The 19,742-nt window shown below is 44.1% G+C and overlaps 1 protein-coding gene across 3 annotated transcripts in view; it reads right to left on the reverse strand.

Annotated features, from left to right (window-relative positions):
• Positions 1 to 17,546, reverse strand: part of LOC100967790 (putative adhesion G protein-coupled receptor E4P) — a 47,396-nt gene extending 29,850 nt beyond the window's left edge. The window contains exons 1-7 of one of the 3 annotated variants that reach the window (XM_008972680.4): positions 17,408 to 17,537; positions 10,278 to 10,363; positions 8,304 to 8,354; positions 6,127 to 6,249; positions 4,540 to 4,692; positions 1,535 to 1,614; positions 924 to 1,059 (exon numbers count right to left, since the gene is read on the reverse strand). In XM_008972680.4, the coding sequence (XP_008970928.1) occupies positions 924 to 1,059; positions 1,535 to 1,614; positions 4,540 to 4,692; positions 6,127 to 6,249; positions 8,304 to 8,354; positions 10,278 to 10,311 (577 nt within the window). In that variant the 5' untranslated portion in view covers positions 10,312 to 10,363; positions 17,408 to 17,537. Of the gene's footprint in view, positions 1 to 923; positions 1,060 to 1,534; positions 1,615 to 4,539; positions 4,693 to 6,126; positions 6,250 to 8,303; positions 8,355 to 10,277; positions 10,364 to 17,407 lie in introns of all 3 variants that reach the window. The other 2 variants (XM_003819356.5, XM_008972681.4) reach the window with 2 other exon arrangements.
• Between the last annotated feature and the right edge of the window lie 2,196 nt (positions 17,547 to 19,742).

A 19,742-nucleotide genomic window follows, 5' to 3' on the forward strand; every position in this document is an offset into this window, starting at 1 on the left:
GTGGTGCAATCTCAGCTCATTGCAACCTCCGCCTCCTGGGTTCAAGCAATTCTCCTGCCTCAGCCCCCTGGGGAGCTGGGATTACAGGCGCGTGCCACCATGTCCAGCTAATTTTTGTATTTTTTTTTTTTTAGTAGAGATGGGGTTTTGCCATGTTGGCCAGGCTGGTCTTGAACTCCTGACCTCAGGTGATCCACTTGCTTCGGCCTCCCAAAGTGGCGTGACCCACCACACCCAGCCCATTTGTAATATATTTTTAATAAATGGATAAATGTAAGTAAAGTGCTTTCCTGAGTTAAGCGAGTCACTCTAGCAAATTACTCAAACCCAAGGAAGGGGTCATGGGACTCTAATTTACTGCCTGTCAGTTGGACGTACGGGTTACAACCTAGAACTTGGGATTGGCATTTGAGGTGAAGAATACTTTTGTGGGACTAAGCTTGCAGCCTGTGGGATCTGATGCTCTCTTTGGTTGATAATGTCAGATAATGTCATAATTGAATTATAGAACACCCAGCTGGGGTCCACTGGAGAACTGTGTGGTCAGTGTGAAAAAGGAGCCCACAATAATTTGGTGACCAGAGATGAAGTATTCTGTGTTCTTGTTACTATGTGAGAGTAGAGTAGGAAAATAACCGAGGTTTTTTCTATCCCCTAGCCATGGTGGCATAGCGAATATGCTCTTAAATACTTTCCATCATACCAAGGGAAGTTGAAAAGAAGAAGAGAGCTGGTTTATTCTCTTGTCCCTTGAATTTGCATTTTTGAAAACGGAGTCCTTCTCATGTAGAATGTTGGTGTAGAGGGTCTGTGATCCTGAGAGCCCACAGATTTCATCATTCAGAAACCCTGACAAAGCCAGGACCCAGACGTCTTTATGGTCTTTATGGAGGGTCATAAAGACTCTACTCAGCCTCTCTTACCTATATCAAATTCAGAAATTTGACCCTTTCCTGGAGAAGCAAAACTCGCATTCCAGATGCTCAACTCCACGCTTTGAATTAGTTGAGTAGCCCTTCTTGCAAAGTCCTCTCTGCTTCCATTTCTTCTCAGATTTTCCTTCCAAAAAAATTAAGCTAATTAGATTGACTCTTACTGAAATGTAAGAAATAGGGAATATGCACAAGTGTTGGAGTGGGGAGCCCAGAAGGCAACGATATTTATTAAGGTGCTACAAGGTGCGTGTGGCATTGAGAATCTAGGTGCTTGATGTAGGTCTTTGAATGCCAGCTGAGGCACTTTTCCCCTATGCTTGTATTTCTCTATCTCTATGGACATGTGGCACTGGGCACTTCTTGATTGTGGGAGGCTGTCCTGGGCACTGTAGGATGTTGAGCTGTATCCCTGGTCTCCATCCACCAGATGCCAGTCACACACATCACCCCCAAGGTATGACAACCAAAAGTGTCCCCAGACATTGACAGATGACCTTGGGACAGAGGACAAAATTACCCCTGGATAGAACTACCCTACCCTAAAAATCACAGGAAGACATGTTAATGTTTGGGTAGGAAAATGGCATAGTTATACGTACCAGCTGTTTCCCAAATCCAGGCTTCACCCCACTCACCCAAATATCCACGTTTGACTGTGTCGTCCCTTGACTATTGTTCTCTGTGAAAGAAAAGATGTCATTGAAAGAGATATGGGAGAAAATACACCCTGCTTACATCCCTTCTTCCAGTCACCCTCAAGTTGAGTCTTTCCCTAATAATTCCGCAGCCCATCCTAATTCCCCTCTAAGAAGCCTAAAAGGTATTGCACAGTAGAATTATAAAAGAGAATTAGAATGGGTCTTCCAGTTTCATATTGAGTTGGTGCAAAAGTAATGGCCATCTTTGCCATTGAAAGAAATGGCAAAAACCGCCATTACTTTTGCACCAACCTACTGCTTTAGTCAACACTGTTTATTCAGCACCTACTCAAAACCAGGCACAATGCTGAACTATATGGATATAGGCTAGGAAAAGAAACCAAGGTATCCCCTTGTGGAATCTGAAGTCTGGCAGGAAAGTCATTAAGCAAGTTATTATCAATAAATAATTAAGCAATTGCAAGGGACGCTCTTAATAAATAGAACATGACATGTGGACAAAAAGACGGGAACTATAGACAGTGGGGACTACTAGAGGGAGAGGGTGGGAGGCTGATGAGGGCTGAAAAGCTACCTATCAGGTACTATGCCCACTACCCGGGTGATGGGAACATTCATACACCAAACCCCAGAGACACACAATTTACCCACGCAACAAACCTGCACATGTACCACCCCCAAACCTAAAATAAAATAAAACAGGACTTCCCAAAATCGATCATCAATAATAAATAGGACACAATGGTGTGGGAGTATATAGCAGAGGGTCCCAACACATCAGGGTGACATGGAAGAAATCAGTGTTAATTGAGTTAATATTATAGAAGCAGTTGCCTACACATCGCAGTATATAACGTGCCTTCATATGTATTATCTCATTTCAAGGAACACTGAAGGTTGTAGAAAAGGCATATACAGCATAATATCCAGTATTAACTGACCCTTCCTAGGTGCCTAGGACTGTTAAATATTTCACATACATTAATAATGAGTAGGGGCCGGGTGCAGTGGCTCACGCCTGTAATCCTAGTACTTTGGGAGGCCGAGGCGGGCGGATCATTTGAGGTCAGCAGTTCAAGGCCAGTGCGGGCAACATGGTGAAACCCTGTCTCTACCAAAAATGCAAAAGTTAGCCAGGTGTGGTGGCACATGCCTGTGGTCCCAGCTACTCAGGAGGCTGAGGTGGGAGGATCGCTTGAGCCTGGGAGGCAGAGGTTGCAGTCAGCCAAGATCACACTACTGCACTCCAGCCCGGGTAACAGAGTGAGACCCCATCTCAAAAATAATAATAATGAATAGGTAAGGTGTATTAATTTGCTAGGGTTGCCATGATATAGTGACACAAATTGGGTGGCTTAAAGCAATAGAAATGTATTGTCTCATAGTTCTGGAGGGCAGAAGTCCAAATCAAGGTGCCAGCAAGACCATGCTCCCTCTGAAGGCTCCAGGGAAACACCTTGCCCTGCCTCTTCCAGCCTCTGGTGGTTGCCATCAATCTCTGACATTCCTTGCCCTTTGGCAGCATAATTCTAATCTTCACCTCTGTCTTCACATGGCCATCTTCCCTGTGTGTGTGTCTCTGTGTCCAAATATCCTTCATCTTATAAGGACACCAGTCATGTAGGATTCAGGGTCCACTCTGATCTAATATGACCACATCTTGACTTATTACATCTACAAATACCCTATTTCCAGATAAGACCACATTCACAGATTCCAGGTGCAATCAATTTGGGGAGAACACTATTCAGCCCAGTAAGAAGGAATCAGAAATGGCTCCAAATAATCCCTGCCTCTTGGAATTCACATCCTTGGGTAATCTTCCCTTGACTGTGGACTGGACTAAGTGACTCATTTCTAAGGAACAGAATATGGCAAACGTGATAGGATGTCACTTCTGAGAGTGGGTTATAAAAGACTATGACTCCTGTCTTATTCATGCTCTCTTTCTGGCTATTCTAATGTGTTTGCTATAACAAAGCAAGCTGTAGAGACCCACATATCTAGGAACTAAAGGCTGCCTCCCACCAGCCACCAGAAATGAACTGAGGGTTTCAGTCCAACAGCTCTGAAGGAACTAAATTCTCCCAGCAACCTTGTGAGTAGCTTGGAAGCAGAACCTGCCCCAGTCGAGTCTCCAGATGAAACCACAGCCTCGACAAAACCTCAATTGCAACTGTGATAGACCCAGAAGCAAAAGACTCAGCTAAGCCATGCTTAGTTCCTTAACCCAAAGAAACTATGAAACAATACATATGTGTTGTTTTAGGCCACTAAATTTGGGGATAACTTGTTATGCAGCAACACAGAACTGACACAGTAGATACTATTAATATTACTACTCCCATTTAAAGATGAGGTATATAGAAATTAAGTCATTAACTGAAAGCCAGATGGTAAGTGGAAGATTTAGCACTTAAATCCCATCTCTCTTACCCAAAAAGTGAAATAATACTGGAATTAAACAAATAAATAAATTGTGGATAGTGAGAGACAGGTTTCTCATTGTTGGAGAAGGAAGCTACAAATAAGGAAAGAGGGAATTTCCGACAAGCCTTGATGTTGAACTGGAACCAGAGGTATCACTGTGAATTCGTCAGATTTAGTAGATGGGTAGATAGACATAAAAATTGAATTTAAGGTGAGTGAGAGATGAATAAATAGAGAAATTCAGAAGAAATTTAGAGGTGCCCTTTTGGAAGCTCAGGAAACAGACCTGTATTGGACACATACATTTGGAAGCATCTATATAGAGATAGTTATTGATGCCAAGGCTTGGATGACACCATCTTGGAAAATATCATCAAAGACAACAAAGGAATGAGGGACAAGGGTTAGGATGGAGCTTTGCACTCTTACCCTGGCCTGAAATTAGAGAATCTCTCAGAGTCTCCCCCAAGTCCCCATCATTTTTCATAGTGGAAATAGGATTTGGAGGTTCTTACCGTAACAATCCGGATGATCATAATCTATAATACCAGCCAGAAAGTTGAATAAAGTATATTCTACCAAACAGCTACAGATGTAACCTCCAACTTTATTTCTACAATATGCTTTATACTTGCACTTTGCCAGCCCGGTTTCACATTCATTAATATCTGTGAATCAAGAGAAAGTGTTGCTTTCATTTTCATAGAATTATACCATTTCCCTTGCCCATGAAATCTTTATTGCCCAACCATTGTCCATCAATGTTCTCCCTAAGTTAATTTAAAAATCTAATGCAATTCCAATTTTAAAAACATCTACATGTATTTTATGGGGTGAGAGACAAGTTGTTACTATCATGCAGGTGTAGCCAGAAAAAACTACAAGGTGGGAACCAGACATTAAAACAAAGTATAAAGCTGCAACTAAACAAAGAGGTACTGATGCATGCATAAATAAAAATAGACTAATGGAATAGACTAGAAGTCCAGACATAGACGCAAGTACCTATGGAGCTTTAGAACATGGTAAAGGTGACATGTCAAATCACTAGAATAAGGATGGAATGTTGTTGTTTTTAATGTTGTTTTTAAGTCACGCCATTTGCTAAATCAGTTTAACACACATAGTGCATAGCAGGGGAATAAATATAGGGTAAGTTAACACACTATTAGAAAAGCTTGAGAGAGATGAGGAAGGACCACACTACTAAAATCCTGGCTCAGCCGGGCGCGGTGGCTCACGCCTGTAATCCCAGCATTTTGGGAGGCTGAGGCGGGTGGATCACCTGAGGTCAGGAGTTCAAGACCAGCCTGGCCAAAATGGTGAAACCCTGTCTCTACTAAAAATACAAAACTTTGCTGGGCGTGGTGGCACGTGCCTGTAATCCCAGCTACTCAGGAGGCTGAAGCAGGAGAATCGCTTGAACCCAGGAGGCGGAGGTTGCAGTGAGCTGAGATCACGCCATTGCACTCCAGCCTGGGCAACAGAGTGAGACTCTGACTAAAAAAAAAAAAAAAAAAAGGCGGGGCAAGGTGGCTCACGCCTGTAATCCCAGCACTTTGGGAGGCCGAGGCGGGCGGATCACGAGTCTAGGAGATTGAGACCATCCTGGCGAACATGGTGAAACCCCGTCTCTACTAAAAACACAAAAAATTAGCAAGGCATAGTGGCAGGCGCCTGTAGTCCCAGCTACTCAGGAGGCTGAGATAGCAGAATGGCGTGAACTCGGGAGGCGGAGCTTGCAGTGAGCAGAGATGGCGCCACTGCACTCCAGCCTGGGCAACAGAGACTTATGCAATGTTTATGTGTCTTGCCTCTCCCAACCACTTCAGCCTTCCGTGCTGAATGGACCAGAGCTGAGGTTCAAGCAAGGGACCCACAGGCAGAAGGTGCTCTGGACCACAGACTTATACTTGTGCTCTCCATCTGAAGGACTCAGGGACAAGCACACCTGGCCAATGGCTGTACTTTGTCAAATAGTCCGTTGAAGAGGTATGGGTTTTATTTGGGCTATGGGTTTATGTGTTTTGGGCAGAGGACACATGGAACAGAATAGTTATCACTAATGAGAGATTAAATTAAAACCCCGTTAATATTTTTACCTTCACACTTCTCAGAGGAATCATGAAAGTATGTCCTGCCAGACCTGGCCCGAAAGCCATCTTCACAAGTACAGTGGGTGCTGTTGTGGCAGCTGGCATATTTAGGGCATGGAGGACAGGAAGCTGCAGAGAAACAGAATCCGTTCATTCATCTAAGAAATATTCAGTATGCATCTACCATGTACCGATGCTGCGGTTAGAAGAATGTCATCTTAGGAATAGCTCTGTTGGCATCCTTTTGGCACCCAGCCCATTGCTGAACACAGTGGCACATAGTGCCCAGCCATGTCCCACTTCTGCCACCAACACCACTTTTGCCAGATAGGTGAACCTCCAAATGCCGGCACCTGTGTTTCTTTCCTTGCAGGCTCACCCTGGCTACCGGAATTCTCTTTGTTCATCACATGGCAGGTTAACAATGCCTTTCCTAAGTAGCTCCCTTTATCAATGATTGATAGAAGATAGTGCATTAAAAAAAAAGCCAATTTCATTATTATTTAAAAAAAAAACAGAAAATAACAAGTGTTGGTGAGAATGTAGAGAAAATGGAACCCTGGTGCACTGCTGGTAGAAATGTAAAATGATGCACTGTCTATGAGACACAGTATGGCAATTCCTCAAAAAATTCTAAATCAGTATTACCATATGATCTTACCATATGATCCAGCAATCACACTTCTGGGAATATATGCAAAGGAATCAAAAGCAGTGTATAGAAGAGATATTTGTCCACTCATGTTCATATCAGCATTATTCATAATAGCCAAATGTTGTATGTAACCCAGGTGCCCATGAATGAACAAAATGTGGTCCATCCACACAGTAGTACGTTATTCAGCCTTTAGAAAGAAGGAAATTCTGGCCGGGCATGTTGGCTCACATGCCTGTAATCCCAGCACTTTGGGAGGCCGAGGTGGGTGGATCACCTGAGGTCAGGAGTTCGAGACCAGCCTGACCAACATGGTGAAACCTCGTCTCTACTAAATGCAAAATAAATAAATAAATAAATTAGCCTGGCATGGTGGTGCATGCCTATAATCCCAGCTACTTGGAAGGCTGAGGCAGGAGAATCACTTGAACCCGGGAGGTGGAGGTTGCAGTGAGCCAAGATTGCACCACTGCACTCCAGCCTGGGCAACAAGAGTGAAACTCAGTCTCAAAAAAAAAAAAAAAAAAAAAGGAATGAAATTCTGACACATGCTACACCATAAACGAACCTTGAGGACATTATGCTCCATGAAATAAGCCAGGACAAAGCGTCAAATAACGTATGATTCCACTCCTATGAGATACCCAGAGCTGCTGGATTCATAGAGACAGAAAGTAGAATGGTGGGTGCCAGGGCCTTGGGGAGGAGGAATGGGGAGTTTGTGTTTCATAGAGACAGAGTTTCAGTTCTGCAACTAGAAAGAACGCTGTGGGTGGATGGTGGTGATGGTTGCACAACAGTGCAAATGTTGAATGGCATTGACCTGTACCCTTGACAATAGTTAAAAAGCTACATTTTACATTGTGTACATTTTACCACAATTTAGAACATAGTCATAATCAATAGCTTCCTTACCCATTGAGGGGTACAAATCTGAGGTGCCTGCTCCATGCCATACCCAACAGCTGCCTCCAGGGATTAAACTCCAGCTGCCCGCATGTAACTTGCTTGATAAAGATCTTATATGAGCTCCTCCCCTTCCTATGCCACTGCCCACTCCCAGCTGGTGCCTCCTAGGATTCCCTCCCAGAACAACGAGTTGCTCTCAGGGTCTGCTTCTGGGGGAACCCAAGCAATGACTTGTGGTGAAGGCAAAGCATTTCCTGGAATGACTCAAGACACAGGTTTGGGGAAAGAAAGAGGAGAGTCTAGCATCCACCAGCCATGTGACCTTGAGCCAGCCACTTCTCTGGAGGACCCTTGATCAAGTGGGGATAATGCCCATGCTGAGTTTGTAGGATTGTCGTGGGGATTAACTGAGATGGCACGTGTGATGTGCTTTGCTATGTAAATGCAGATGATGGTGATGATGGAGATGGGAAAACAGCTCTTGGGACCGCCAAAGAGTCAGAAGAAAGTGCCAGAGACTCCATGCTCTGTCTCTTGAAAAAAGCTCCTTCCCTCCTCCAAAGGAAGCTTCCAGATCCCAATTTCCTATCCCCTGGCCTTTGGCTATGAATAGACTCACCTCCAGAATTCTTGGCTTCTGATCCTGGCAGAGCCAGTAAGACAGTGAGACCTGGAACAGAGAGAGGAGGGGATCATTCAGACAGGGATCCCCTGGACTCTGCGTGGCTGAAGGCTAGGTGAGTTAGGGGCAACTAACCCTAACTCTTTGCCCAGTCACACATGCAAGCTTCACCATAGCATCTTCCAGGCAGGTTATAAACGCAAGAGTCACAGATTTGGACATCATATCCTTCTGAAGTATGAGAAGTGCATCTGATTGCAGCTGTGTTTCCCAATTTCAGAAAACTCAGCAGCAAATTCAGCTTCTTCTCTATGTCCTAGCACCAAAAGACCAAGTTGGCAATCTCCTTTCTATATTCAACAGTTTATTTTAATAACAGTCCAGACCTCGAACCACACACTGTCCAAGAAAAATATAATGGAAACCCCATAGGTCCTTTTAAATTTTCCATTACCGACAATTTTTTGTGTTTTGAGACAGAGTTTTGCTCTGTCGCCCAGGCTGCAGTGCAGTGGCACGATCTTAGCTCACTGTAACCTCCGCCTCCTGGGTTCAAGCAATTCTCCCACCTCAGCCACTCAAGTAGCTGGGATTACAGGCACCCACCACCATGACCGGCTAATTTTTGTATTTTTAGTAGAGATGGGGTTTCACCATGTTGGCCAGGCTGGTCTCAAACTCCCGACCTTGTGATCCGCCCACCTCGGCCTCCCAAAGTGCTGGGATTACAGCTGTGAGCCACCACACCTGGCTGTCATGGACATTTTTATGACCTAAAACACTCAACACCAATTTTCCTGTGAATAGTTTTTTTTCAGAGAGAAATATCACTTGATTCCCATAGGGTAGGGGTCAGCAAACTGGACTTATGAGTTGAGGTGACTTGTATATTTTTTACTTAAAACATTTTAAATGGTTGGAAAAAAAAAAGAAGAATAATACTTAATGGCCATGAAAACGATGTGAATTTTAGCTGCCTATGTCTGTAAATAAAGTTTTACTGAAACGCAGCCACATCCATTCATTTACATGAGGTCTATGGATGCTTTAGGGCTGGAATAGCTGAGTTGAGTAGTTAAGACAGAGACCATATGGGCCACAAAGCTGAAATTCAAATTACCTGTCCCTTTACAGAAAAAATATGCTTGCCCCTTACATAGAGTATGGAACATCACTTACCTGTAAGGTCTCTTAACAAACCTTCCATCCTTAAACTGCATCTGATGCCTCCTATGGAGATTTCTTTTTCTCATCTCTAAGACCCTAAAGCCCAGAGGAGGGGGTGGGAAGGTCTAGGTTGTAACTTACTGAGCTATGACGCTCCAAGCGTGGACCCACTTGGTGTCAATCCATGTAGCAGATACTCGAAGTGACCCTTTAGCCTACCCCAGAGAGGGTTCCTATGAATGCAGATGACTTTCTTTTTCGTTCTTTCTTTCTTTCTTTTTTTTTTTTTTTTTGAGACAGAGTCTCACTCTGTCATCCAGGGCTGGAGTGCAGTGGCGGAATCTTGGCTCACTGCAACCTCTGCCTTCCAGGTTCAAGTGATTCTCCTGCCTCAGCCTCCAGAGTAGCTAGGATTATGGGCGTCTGCCACCACGCCCGGCTAATTTTTTTTTTTATTTTTAGTAGAGACGGGGTTTCACCATGTTGGCCAGGCTGGTTTCAAACTCCTGACCTTAAGTGATTCACCTGTCTTGGCCTCCTAAAGTGCTCTTCACCCTTTCTTGTGTGGCCTCCCCACACCCTCCTTTCCTGGGATCCCCTCCCAAAAAAAAACTATTTACACACATGAGTGCTTGTTTCCGTTCTGCTTTGGGGCAGCCCAGCCTAACTGACTCAAGAGGAGAGTTTCTACCAGGACAGGCACAGGCAGTTATTGCTGGAGAAAATGCCAAATTTGAGGAAGCAAATCAAGCGAGGACACCAGGGGCATGAGGAGAAGGAAAGTGAGTTCTTTGTTCCACTTACCTGACAGCAGGACCAGGAGGCACCTGCTCCCCATAGCACTGAGACGCCGGGAACAATCTCTCTGAAGCAGGACGTGGTCAGAATGCCTGGAACGAATAAACCTCATGAAATCCAATTTCTGATGGTCCCAAGTTCAGAAGCCCCGTGGCCAGTGCTTATCAAAATGTAAGGCTGAGGCAGGAGAATTGCTTGAAACCAGGAGGCGGAGGTAGCAGTGAGCCGAGATCGCATCACTGCACTCCAGCCTGGGCGACAGAGCAAGACTCCGTCTCGAAACCAACAAACCAACAAACCAACCAACAAACAAAAAAAACCCTTTCATCTCTCCCTCTCGTTTGATCCAATAATTCTGCCTCTGGGTAACTCTCTCAAGGAAAAGACCCTGCGAGGATGATCTTAGCGTATTTGGTTATAGGGAACAAGTTTATCACCCAACAAATGCTAAAAAACGGATGCATCTGATGAACTATAAGGCTGGAATTTAAAATCCTGTCCTATCGCAATCGGCAAGATCAAGACTGGAAAACTCCACAGGACAAACTACTCACTTTTTATTTATTTATTTCTTTTTTTTTTTTTTTTACATTGCTGTCATTGATTTGTTTATATTTAATTTTTAAATTCATAAATAATTACATATGCTTATGGGCTATAATATGTTTTGACATTGTGGAATGATTTTTTTTTTTTTTTTTTTTTTTTTTTTTTGAGATTGAGTCTTGCTCTGTCGCCCAGGCTGGAGGGCAGTGGCGCGATCTCGGCTCACTGCAAGCTCTGCCTACCAGGTTCACGCCATTCTCCTGCCTCAGCCTCCGGAGTAGCTGGGACTACAAGCACCCGCCACCACGCCCGGCTAACTTTTTGTATTTTTAGTAGAGACAGGGTTTCACCATGTTAGCCAGGATGGTCTCGATCTCCTGACCTCGTGATCCGCCCGCCTCGGCCTCCCAAAGTGCTGGGATTACAGGCGTGAGCCACCGCGCCTGGCTGACATTGTGGAATGATTAAATCAAGACAATTAACATATGTATCACTTCACATACCTATCATTTTTCGGTATGAGAACTTTTAAAATCTACTCTTTTAGCCATTTTGAAATACACAATATAGGCCGGGAACAGTGGCTTACACCTTTAATCCCAGCACTTTGGGAGAACCAGGTGGGCGGATCACCTGAGGTCAGGAGTTAAAGACCAGCTTGGTCAACATGGTGAAACCCTGTCTCTACTAAAAATACAAAAATTAGCCGGGTGTGGTGGCATGTGCCTGTAATCTCAGCTACTGGGAGGCTGAGGCAGGAGAATCACTTGAACCTGGGAGGTATAAGTTGCAGTGAGCTGAGACCGTGCCACTGCACTCCAGCCTGGGTGACAGAGCAAGACTCCATCTCAAAAAATAAAAAATAAAAGAAAGAAGTATGTACACATATATTTATATAAACGTAAATATATATAAATATAAATATATATTTAATATATTATTATATATTTATTTTGAGACGGAGTCTCACTCTGTCGCCCAGGCTGGAGTGCAATGGCCCTATCTCAGCTCACTGCAACCTCCGCCTCCCGGGTTCAAGCGGTTCTCCTACCTCAGCCTCCCCAGTAGCTGCGATAACAGGCACCTGCCACCATGCCTGGCTAATTTTTTGTGTTTTTAGTAGAGACAGGGTTTCGCAATGTTGGCCAGGCTGGCCCTCCTCAGCCTCCCAAAATGCTGGGATTACAGGTGTGAGCCACTGCGCTCAGCCGAAAATAAAATACGATATTTTAAAAAGAGAGAAAGAAAGCAAGTGGCTGGGAAGCCGAGGCAAGGAGACTTTTCAGTTTACCCTCTTCTATCTTTTGAATTTTGAGCCAAGTGAAGATCTTTTCTGTTCAAAACATAAATCATTTCTAACAGAGAAAATAGTGGAAGTACTAGACATTACTATAAATGAGCCTTTCTTACCGTGTCGCCCAGGCTGGAGTGCAATGGCGTGATCTCTTCTCACTGCAACCTCCGCCTCCTGGGTTCAAGCAATTCTCCTGTCTCAGCCTCTCGAGTAGCTGGGATTACAGGCTCCCGCCACTACGCCTGGCTAATTTTTGTATTTTTTAAGTAGAGACAGGGTTTCACCGTGTTGGTCAGGCTGGTCTCGAACTCCTGACCTCAGGTGATCCACCCACCTGGGCCTCCCAAAGTGCTGGGATTATAGGCGTGAGCCACCAAGCCAGGCCTAAATGAGTCTTTCAAAGAAGACTTTAAGGATCATTTTAGTAAGCGTTGGCCTATAGATATCAATTTAAAATGCAGAAAGCACTCTCCTAAGGTAATGTCGGTGGCCAATTGGGGTTTAAGATAAAACCTCCAGTGCACATTAGCAAAGATATTGTGCTCTGCACATCTGTGAAGCCTTTCAAAGGCGCTGCCAATGATGAGGGAGGCACTGATGGAGAAGATGCTTTAAGTAGTTTGCAGAAAAGTTTCACAAAATGTAAGCAGGAAGGAAAACAACAATTATGTGCAATGCAAACAATCTGATATCACATGCAAAAATAATGTTGTAGGAGGCTATTAGAACAACATAGGGCCGGGCGCGGTGGGTCACACCTATAATCCCAGCACTTTGGAGGGCAGAGGCGGGCAGATCACTTGAGGTCAGGAGTTTGAGACCAGCCTGACCAACATGGTGAAACACCGTCTCTATTAAAAACACAAAATTATCCGGGCAATGTGGTGAGTGCCTGTAATCCCAGCTACTTGGGAGGCTGAGACATGAGAATCACTTGAACCTAAGAGGTGGAGGCTGCAGTGAGCTGAGATCAAACCACTGCATTCCAGCCTGGGTGACAGAGCGAGACTCTGTCTCAAAATAAATAAATAAATAAACAAACAACCATAGAAAGTGATTATGACGTAGCATTAGGAGCAAAAGGAGGTTATATGATTCTGTCATTACACATTGTATGCATGTATCAAAATATATCATATGTAACTCATAAATATGTGCCACTATTATTTATCAATACAAAATGTAGGTTATAAAGAAAGTATATCACATGTAAGAGAATTTTAAATGTTAATAGAAGAATGTCAGTATGAGTGATTTTAAATTTCTCTTTTTTCAGCTGTAATTCTAAATTATGTACATTGCCTTAGCAGTCAAAATAATATAATGAAGCGTTTTAATAAAAGAGGAAACAAAATTATTATTATTATTAATTATTATTATTATTAGAGCCAGGGTCTCACTCTGTCACCCAGGCTGGAGTACAGTGGTGCAATCTTGGCTCACCGCAACCTCCACCTCCCAGGTTCAAGCTATTCTCCTGCCTCAGCCTCCCAAGCAGCTGGGATTACAGGCACCTACCATCACACCCAGCTAATTTTTGTATTTTTAGTAGAGAAGGGGTTTCACCATGTTGGTCAGGCAGGTCTCGAACTCCTGACCTCAAGTGATCCACCCACCTCATTATCCCAAAGTGTTGGGATTACAGGCGTGAGCCACCGCACCCGGCCACAAAATTACTTTAAAAACTATTCTTGGGAGGTCTATACTCCTGCTTTGATATATTCATGCTGCTTTGATCTCTGAGTTTGGAATCTGTTGGGGCTGCCTGTGTGTTTATGTGACAGTTCTCCCTCCATGCTTCACGCACAGTTACTTGTTGGCCATACACTGTCAGATGGCTTTAGAATTTGGTGCACAGGCAAACCTGGGTTTGAATCCCAAATCTACAACTACTAGTTAAGTGGCCCTGAGGTTGTGACTTTACCTCCAAGCCTCTTGTCTGCAAAACGTAGCTAAGAAAGAGCACATATTTTACAGTTTCATGCTGATTCAGTGAGATGACCCGTCAGACCTGCTGGCACATGGTAAGTCCTGAATAAAGCTACCTGTGAAGAGAAGTGGGAAGGATGATGATGGTGGTAGTGGTGGTGGTGGTCGTGGTGGATGTGATAGCAGTGGTCATGATGGTGATGGTGGTGATGGGAGTGGAGATCATAATGATGGTGGAGGTAGTGATGAAGGTGGCAGTGGTGGTGATGGTACTGACAGTGGTTATGATGGTGGACATGATAGTAATGGTGATAGTGATGGTGGCAAAAGTGGTGGTGATGGTGATGGTGGTGACAGTGATGGTGGTGATGGTGATGGTGGTGATAGTGATGGTGATGGTGGTAATAATAGTGGTGTGGTGATAATGATGGTGGTGATGGTGATGGTGGTGATGGTGATGATGGTGATGGTGGTGGTGGTAATAATGGTGATGGTGGTGATGGTGATGGTGGTGATGGTGATGGTGGAGGTGGTAATAATGGTGATGGTGGTGATGGTACTGACAGTGGTTATGATGGTGGACATGATAGTAATGGTGATAGTAATGGTGGCAAAAGTGGTGGTGATGGTGATAGTGATGGTGGTGATGGTGATGGTGGTGATAGTGATGGTGGCTTGGGTGATGGTGGTAATCAGGGTGATGGTGGTGATGGTGTCAATGGTGATGGTGATGGTGGTAATAATGGTGATGGTAGTGATAGGAATGGTGGCAATGGTGATGGTGATGGTGGTAGTAATGGTGATAGTGGCGATGGTGATGGTGGTGGTGGTAATAATGGTGATGGTAGTGATGGGGATGGTGGTAATGGTGATGGTGGTGGTGATGATGATGGTGGTAATGATAGTGGTGATGGTAATGGTGGTGGTGGTGATGGTGGTGATGGTGATGGTGGTGGTGGTGATGGTGGTGATGGCAATGGTGGTGGTGGTGATGGTGGTGATGGCGATAGTGGTGGTGGTGATGGTGGTAATGATGGTGGTGATGGTAATGGTGGTGATGATGATGGTCTTGGTGGTGGTGATGCCGGTGGTAGTAATGGTGATGGTGGTGATGATGACGATAGTGATGGTGGTGCTGATGGTGACGGTGATGATAGTGGTGGTGATGGCAGTGATGGTAATAGTGAAGAGGGACTGCATGGTTGTGGTGATGGTGGCATGGATGGTGGAAGTGACAGTAATGCTGATGGTGATGATGGTGATGAAAGCGGTCATGGAGATCTCTCATGTCCCTTCCCTGGTGCCAATTGTAATCACAACTTTGCATGCTAAGGACTGACCTTTTACCCAGTGGTAATGAGAATTAACGAGGGTCCTGTGACGTCCCCACAGGAACACAGTAGTGGCCTAAGAAGACCCATCCCATGGAACCCCCTATTCCCAAGCAGGCAGCTGCACATCATGCATTGGAATCCTCTTGCAAATCAAATTTTGCTGCAGATGCTTCTCTCACCCCTTCCATTACTGCCTCCTAAAATCACTTACGGAACTTCTACTATGGGCCAAGTGCCTTAAGCACTCTGTGGCTATTATCTTATTGAAAGCTACAACCATCTTGTGATGTAGGTTTTTTTTGAAACGGAGTCTCTCTCTGTCACCCAGTGGTGCGAACTCAGCTCACTGCAACCTCTGCCTCCCGGGTTCAAGCAATTCTCCTGCCTCAGCCTCCCGAGTAGCTGGGACTACAGGTGTGTACCACCACACCCGGCTAATTTTTGTATTTTTAGTAGAGATGGGGTTTCACCATGTTGGCCAGGCTGGTCTGGAACTCCTAACCTCAGGTGATCCACCCACCTTGGTCTCCCAAAGTGCTGGGATTACACGTGTGAGGCACTGCTCCCGGCCATGATGTAGGTCTTATAATTATCTCCTAAGTCTTCAGATGAGGAAATTGAGGTTCAAAACAATGATATCATTTGCTTAAGATTGTGCTGCTAGGAAAATACAAAGCTAAGATTTGGACAATGTCAGCTTGAGTCCAAAGCCCATGCACAACCACCTCACCAAGGTCATAAACTCCAATGTCTACCAAGATCTAGACATGCGACATAAATACATAAGGCCATTGGTGGGATGTAATAAGGACTGTGGGGAACTGGAGACCAAAGGCTATCTAGAGACACCCACAGCCACTTTTTCCTTAAATACAGAACCAGGAGACCAACCACTTTCAATCTCTGCAGTAGACAATACTACTTCACTGAAATCAATTTCTGTTGCGGGAATCTTGTGTCCCATTGGTGGAGTTATACTTGATTACTTTCTGGATACCTTTCCTCTTTCAAAATTTGTCTTCTTTTTAGAGTCATGTTGCTCCACCCTTCAAAAAGTCCACTCTAAAATATAACTGGAAAATTCTCAATGAAAAGAACCCCTGTCCAGGTAAGGGCATTTCTTTGCTGAGGCCTGATTTGAAACAAGTTTAACTAAAGTGAGTATTTTGAAAGGAAAAAGGTGGTAAGATTTTTCACAACAGCCGAGGCCTCTAGGGATGCTGATTTGTAGGGGACTTTCGGCCATAACCAATTGTGAGAAAAGAATTTCACATCAGAGAGAAAGAGAGGCAGAAACAGAGAACTGAGCCAAGGATCACACACAAAGAAACTCACTATTTGCAGCAACTGATATTTTATAATTATAGTTGTTTTCATTTCTGCTTGTTGCCTTGGTGGTTGTTACCCACTAAGGTGGTGCCATGGTGGTCGTTACCCACTAAAGAGGACCAGCCTCCTCCTGTGGATCATAATCAGCCGGTTGAAAAAGTTGACATGTAAATCTCTGCTTTGGTCAGGAATAAAGGACAAAACCCTTCCACCATGATAATGATGATGACTGTGAGGCTGGCATTTAAACACATGTGCTGATGTGTATATTATGGGTGTCAGGTGTATGGAAAAGCTGTTAATTCACCCTACAGACTTAGGAAACTCGCTCATCTTTTTAGATCTTGTTTTCCTTGTTTATCATAACACGTTCGTTATAAGCTATGTTCATCTTAGACTCTTCTTGAATCTTGATCATTCTAGTTCACCTTAAGCCCCTTTACACACCATTGCCCCCTTCTTTGTGCGTGATAAGGCATCCCAGCAGGTTTCAGACTATCACATAACAACACACACACTCCTTGCCCAAGCAGAAGTGGAAAAATGAATGTGAGATAGAAGCCGACATAGCAGCTTTCAAGAAATAAAGTAACCAGACATGTAATGAGGCCTCCTTGCAAATGTTTCCAGAACCAGAATATTTTTCCTAGATTCATGATCACAAGTAAAATATTTCCTGTTTTCTATAGGAAGATACTACTTACCCTAAAGATGAAAAGTCCTTGCCTCTCAATGAGTCTGGTAGCTTTTCAGAACTGACAGAAGAGGAAGTACGTCGCTCTTTATCTTGAACTCCGGTTTCTCAAGGAGTCTTGTGGGTGGACACGGAGGCTGCGTTGTTGTTTGGGGAGTTTGCATAATGCAGGGTCTATTAGTTCTCTTTCCATTGCCGTAATTTAAGTGGTACATTATCATGGTGGACCATATCAAAGTGCCTCAGAAAATGAACGGGGAAATGGTGATGGTGATCAGTGGGAAATGGAGAGGGATAATGGAGAGTGAAGCCAACTTCCAAGGATATGGGTTCAACTTCAAAGAGGTCCTTTTAATTTAATTTTCACTACCAGAGTTGAAGGCCAGAGTGTGGAAAGGAGTCAACATATCTTTGTATTGCTTCATTTCCTATTCCAGTTGACCAACTTGGGAAAATGACTCATCCATATTCTTGGTTTTTGGGATGGTACCATTGAAGAGAATTACACTGATAGACTTGGCTGATAAGATTTTCAATGGTTTCATTAGGGTGGTATTCTGAAATTGTTGTCTCATTTGTATTAGAAGAATCTTCGTGGCTGGGCGCGGTGACTCACGCCTGTAATCCCAGCACTTTGGGAGGCCGAGGCGGGCAGATCACGAGGTCAGGAGGTTGAGACCATCCTGGCTAACACGGTGAAATCCCATCTCTACTAAAAATACAAAAAATTAGCCGGGCGTGGTGGCGGGCGCCTGTAGTCCCAGCTACTCAGGAGGCTGAGGCAGGAGAATGGCGTGAACCCGGGAGGCGGCGGAGCTTGCAGTGAGCGGAGATTGCGCCACTGCACTCTAGCCTGGGTGACAGAGCGAGATTCTATTTAAAAAAAAAAAAAAAAAAAAAAGAAGAAGAAGAAGAATCTTCGTAAGATCCAGCATGAATATGGCAAATATGCCCTAATTTGGCAAGTCCAAATACACATCAAGCAATTTACTCCTTGTCTTGATTTCATTACATATATGAAATGTGGTCTTATTTTCCCTAACGTTAACACCTTCATCTTTCTGTTTTCCATTTATTTTTATAAATTCATAAGAGTAAATGCAATAAATTATGCAAATAATAACATAGATATGGCTGGATAGCTGGGCTGGTAGTCACCTCCTCCATGTACCACTCAAAATGTTTGCTGCATCATCTTTTTTTTTTTTTTTTTTTTGAGATGGAGTTTCTTTTGCTCTTGTCACCCAGGCTGGAGTGCAATAGCACAATCTTGGCTCACTGCAACCTCTGCCTCCCGGGTTCAAGCGATTCTCCTGCCTTAGCCTCCCCAGTAGCTGGGATTACAGGCACACACCACCACGCCCAGCTAATTTTTGTGTTTTTAGTAGAGACGGGATTTCCTCCATGTTGGCCAAGCTGGTCTTGAACTCCTAACCTTAGGTGATCCGCCCGCATCGGCCTCCCAAAGTGTTGGGATTACAGACGTGAGCCACCTCGCCCAGCCTGCTGCATCATCTTTTAAATGACAAATGAAAGACGGATTAAGCCTGCCATTGTCAGCTGTACTGAAGACAAAATTGTCTGCATGTAAAACTGAAATGCCTAAACCCAAAGGAAATCCCTGAAATTATGAGCATTCTGTGTGCTCATAGCCCAATTCTGCATGTGATAGATTGCACCATGGGATGGAAGAATTCTCTATCTTTAAGTGTAGTCTCTGGCTCTAATCTTGGCCATGTGACTGGCTTTGGCCAATGAAACAACAGCTAACAGGATGCAAAAAAAAAAAAATGCTAGCCTGCTGGAGTGTAAGAGGCCATGTTGAAGAAACCAAGGCTTGATAGCCAATAATTCATCACTTTGGTTGCCAATCTGCCAATCACCACATGTGTGGGTAAGGCCATGTCAGATCATCTATTCAACCAGCATACCCACCAACTGATAAACACGTATGAATGGAACAAACAAGCCAGCTCAGATCTGAAGAATGACCACAGAATCATGAATTAAATGAAATAGTTGTTATTTTAAGAAAAAAAAAATTCAATGGGGAGAGGATGGTTTGTTATACACCCAAGGCCAACTGAGACACTTCCCAAGGTGTCCTGGAATAGGTTATTTGCACTCTTGTTGTCAGACATGGTATTATTTAACTCTACCTCCCAACCACAGCTGATTGGAACATGGATTGGTCCATATGGCAAACAACAACTTATGAGATGGCCAAGAAGATAAGTGTACCTTCAAACAGTTCTGTATATTGAATATTGACTGACCAATCCATTCAGACTGTGTCTCTCTTGAAGGATCTGAATAAGTCCCAGAAAGGGATACAGACAGTAGAG

This window comes from Pan paniscus, chromosome 20 (assembly GCF_029289425.2).
Source record: "Pan paniscus chromosome 20, NHGRI_mPanPan1-v2.0_pri, whole genome shotgun sequence".
Classification (NCBI taxonomy): Eukaryota; Metazoa; Chordata; class Mammalia; order Primates; family Hominidae; genus Pan; species Pan paniscus.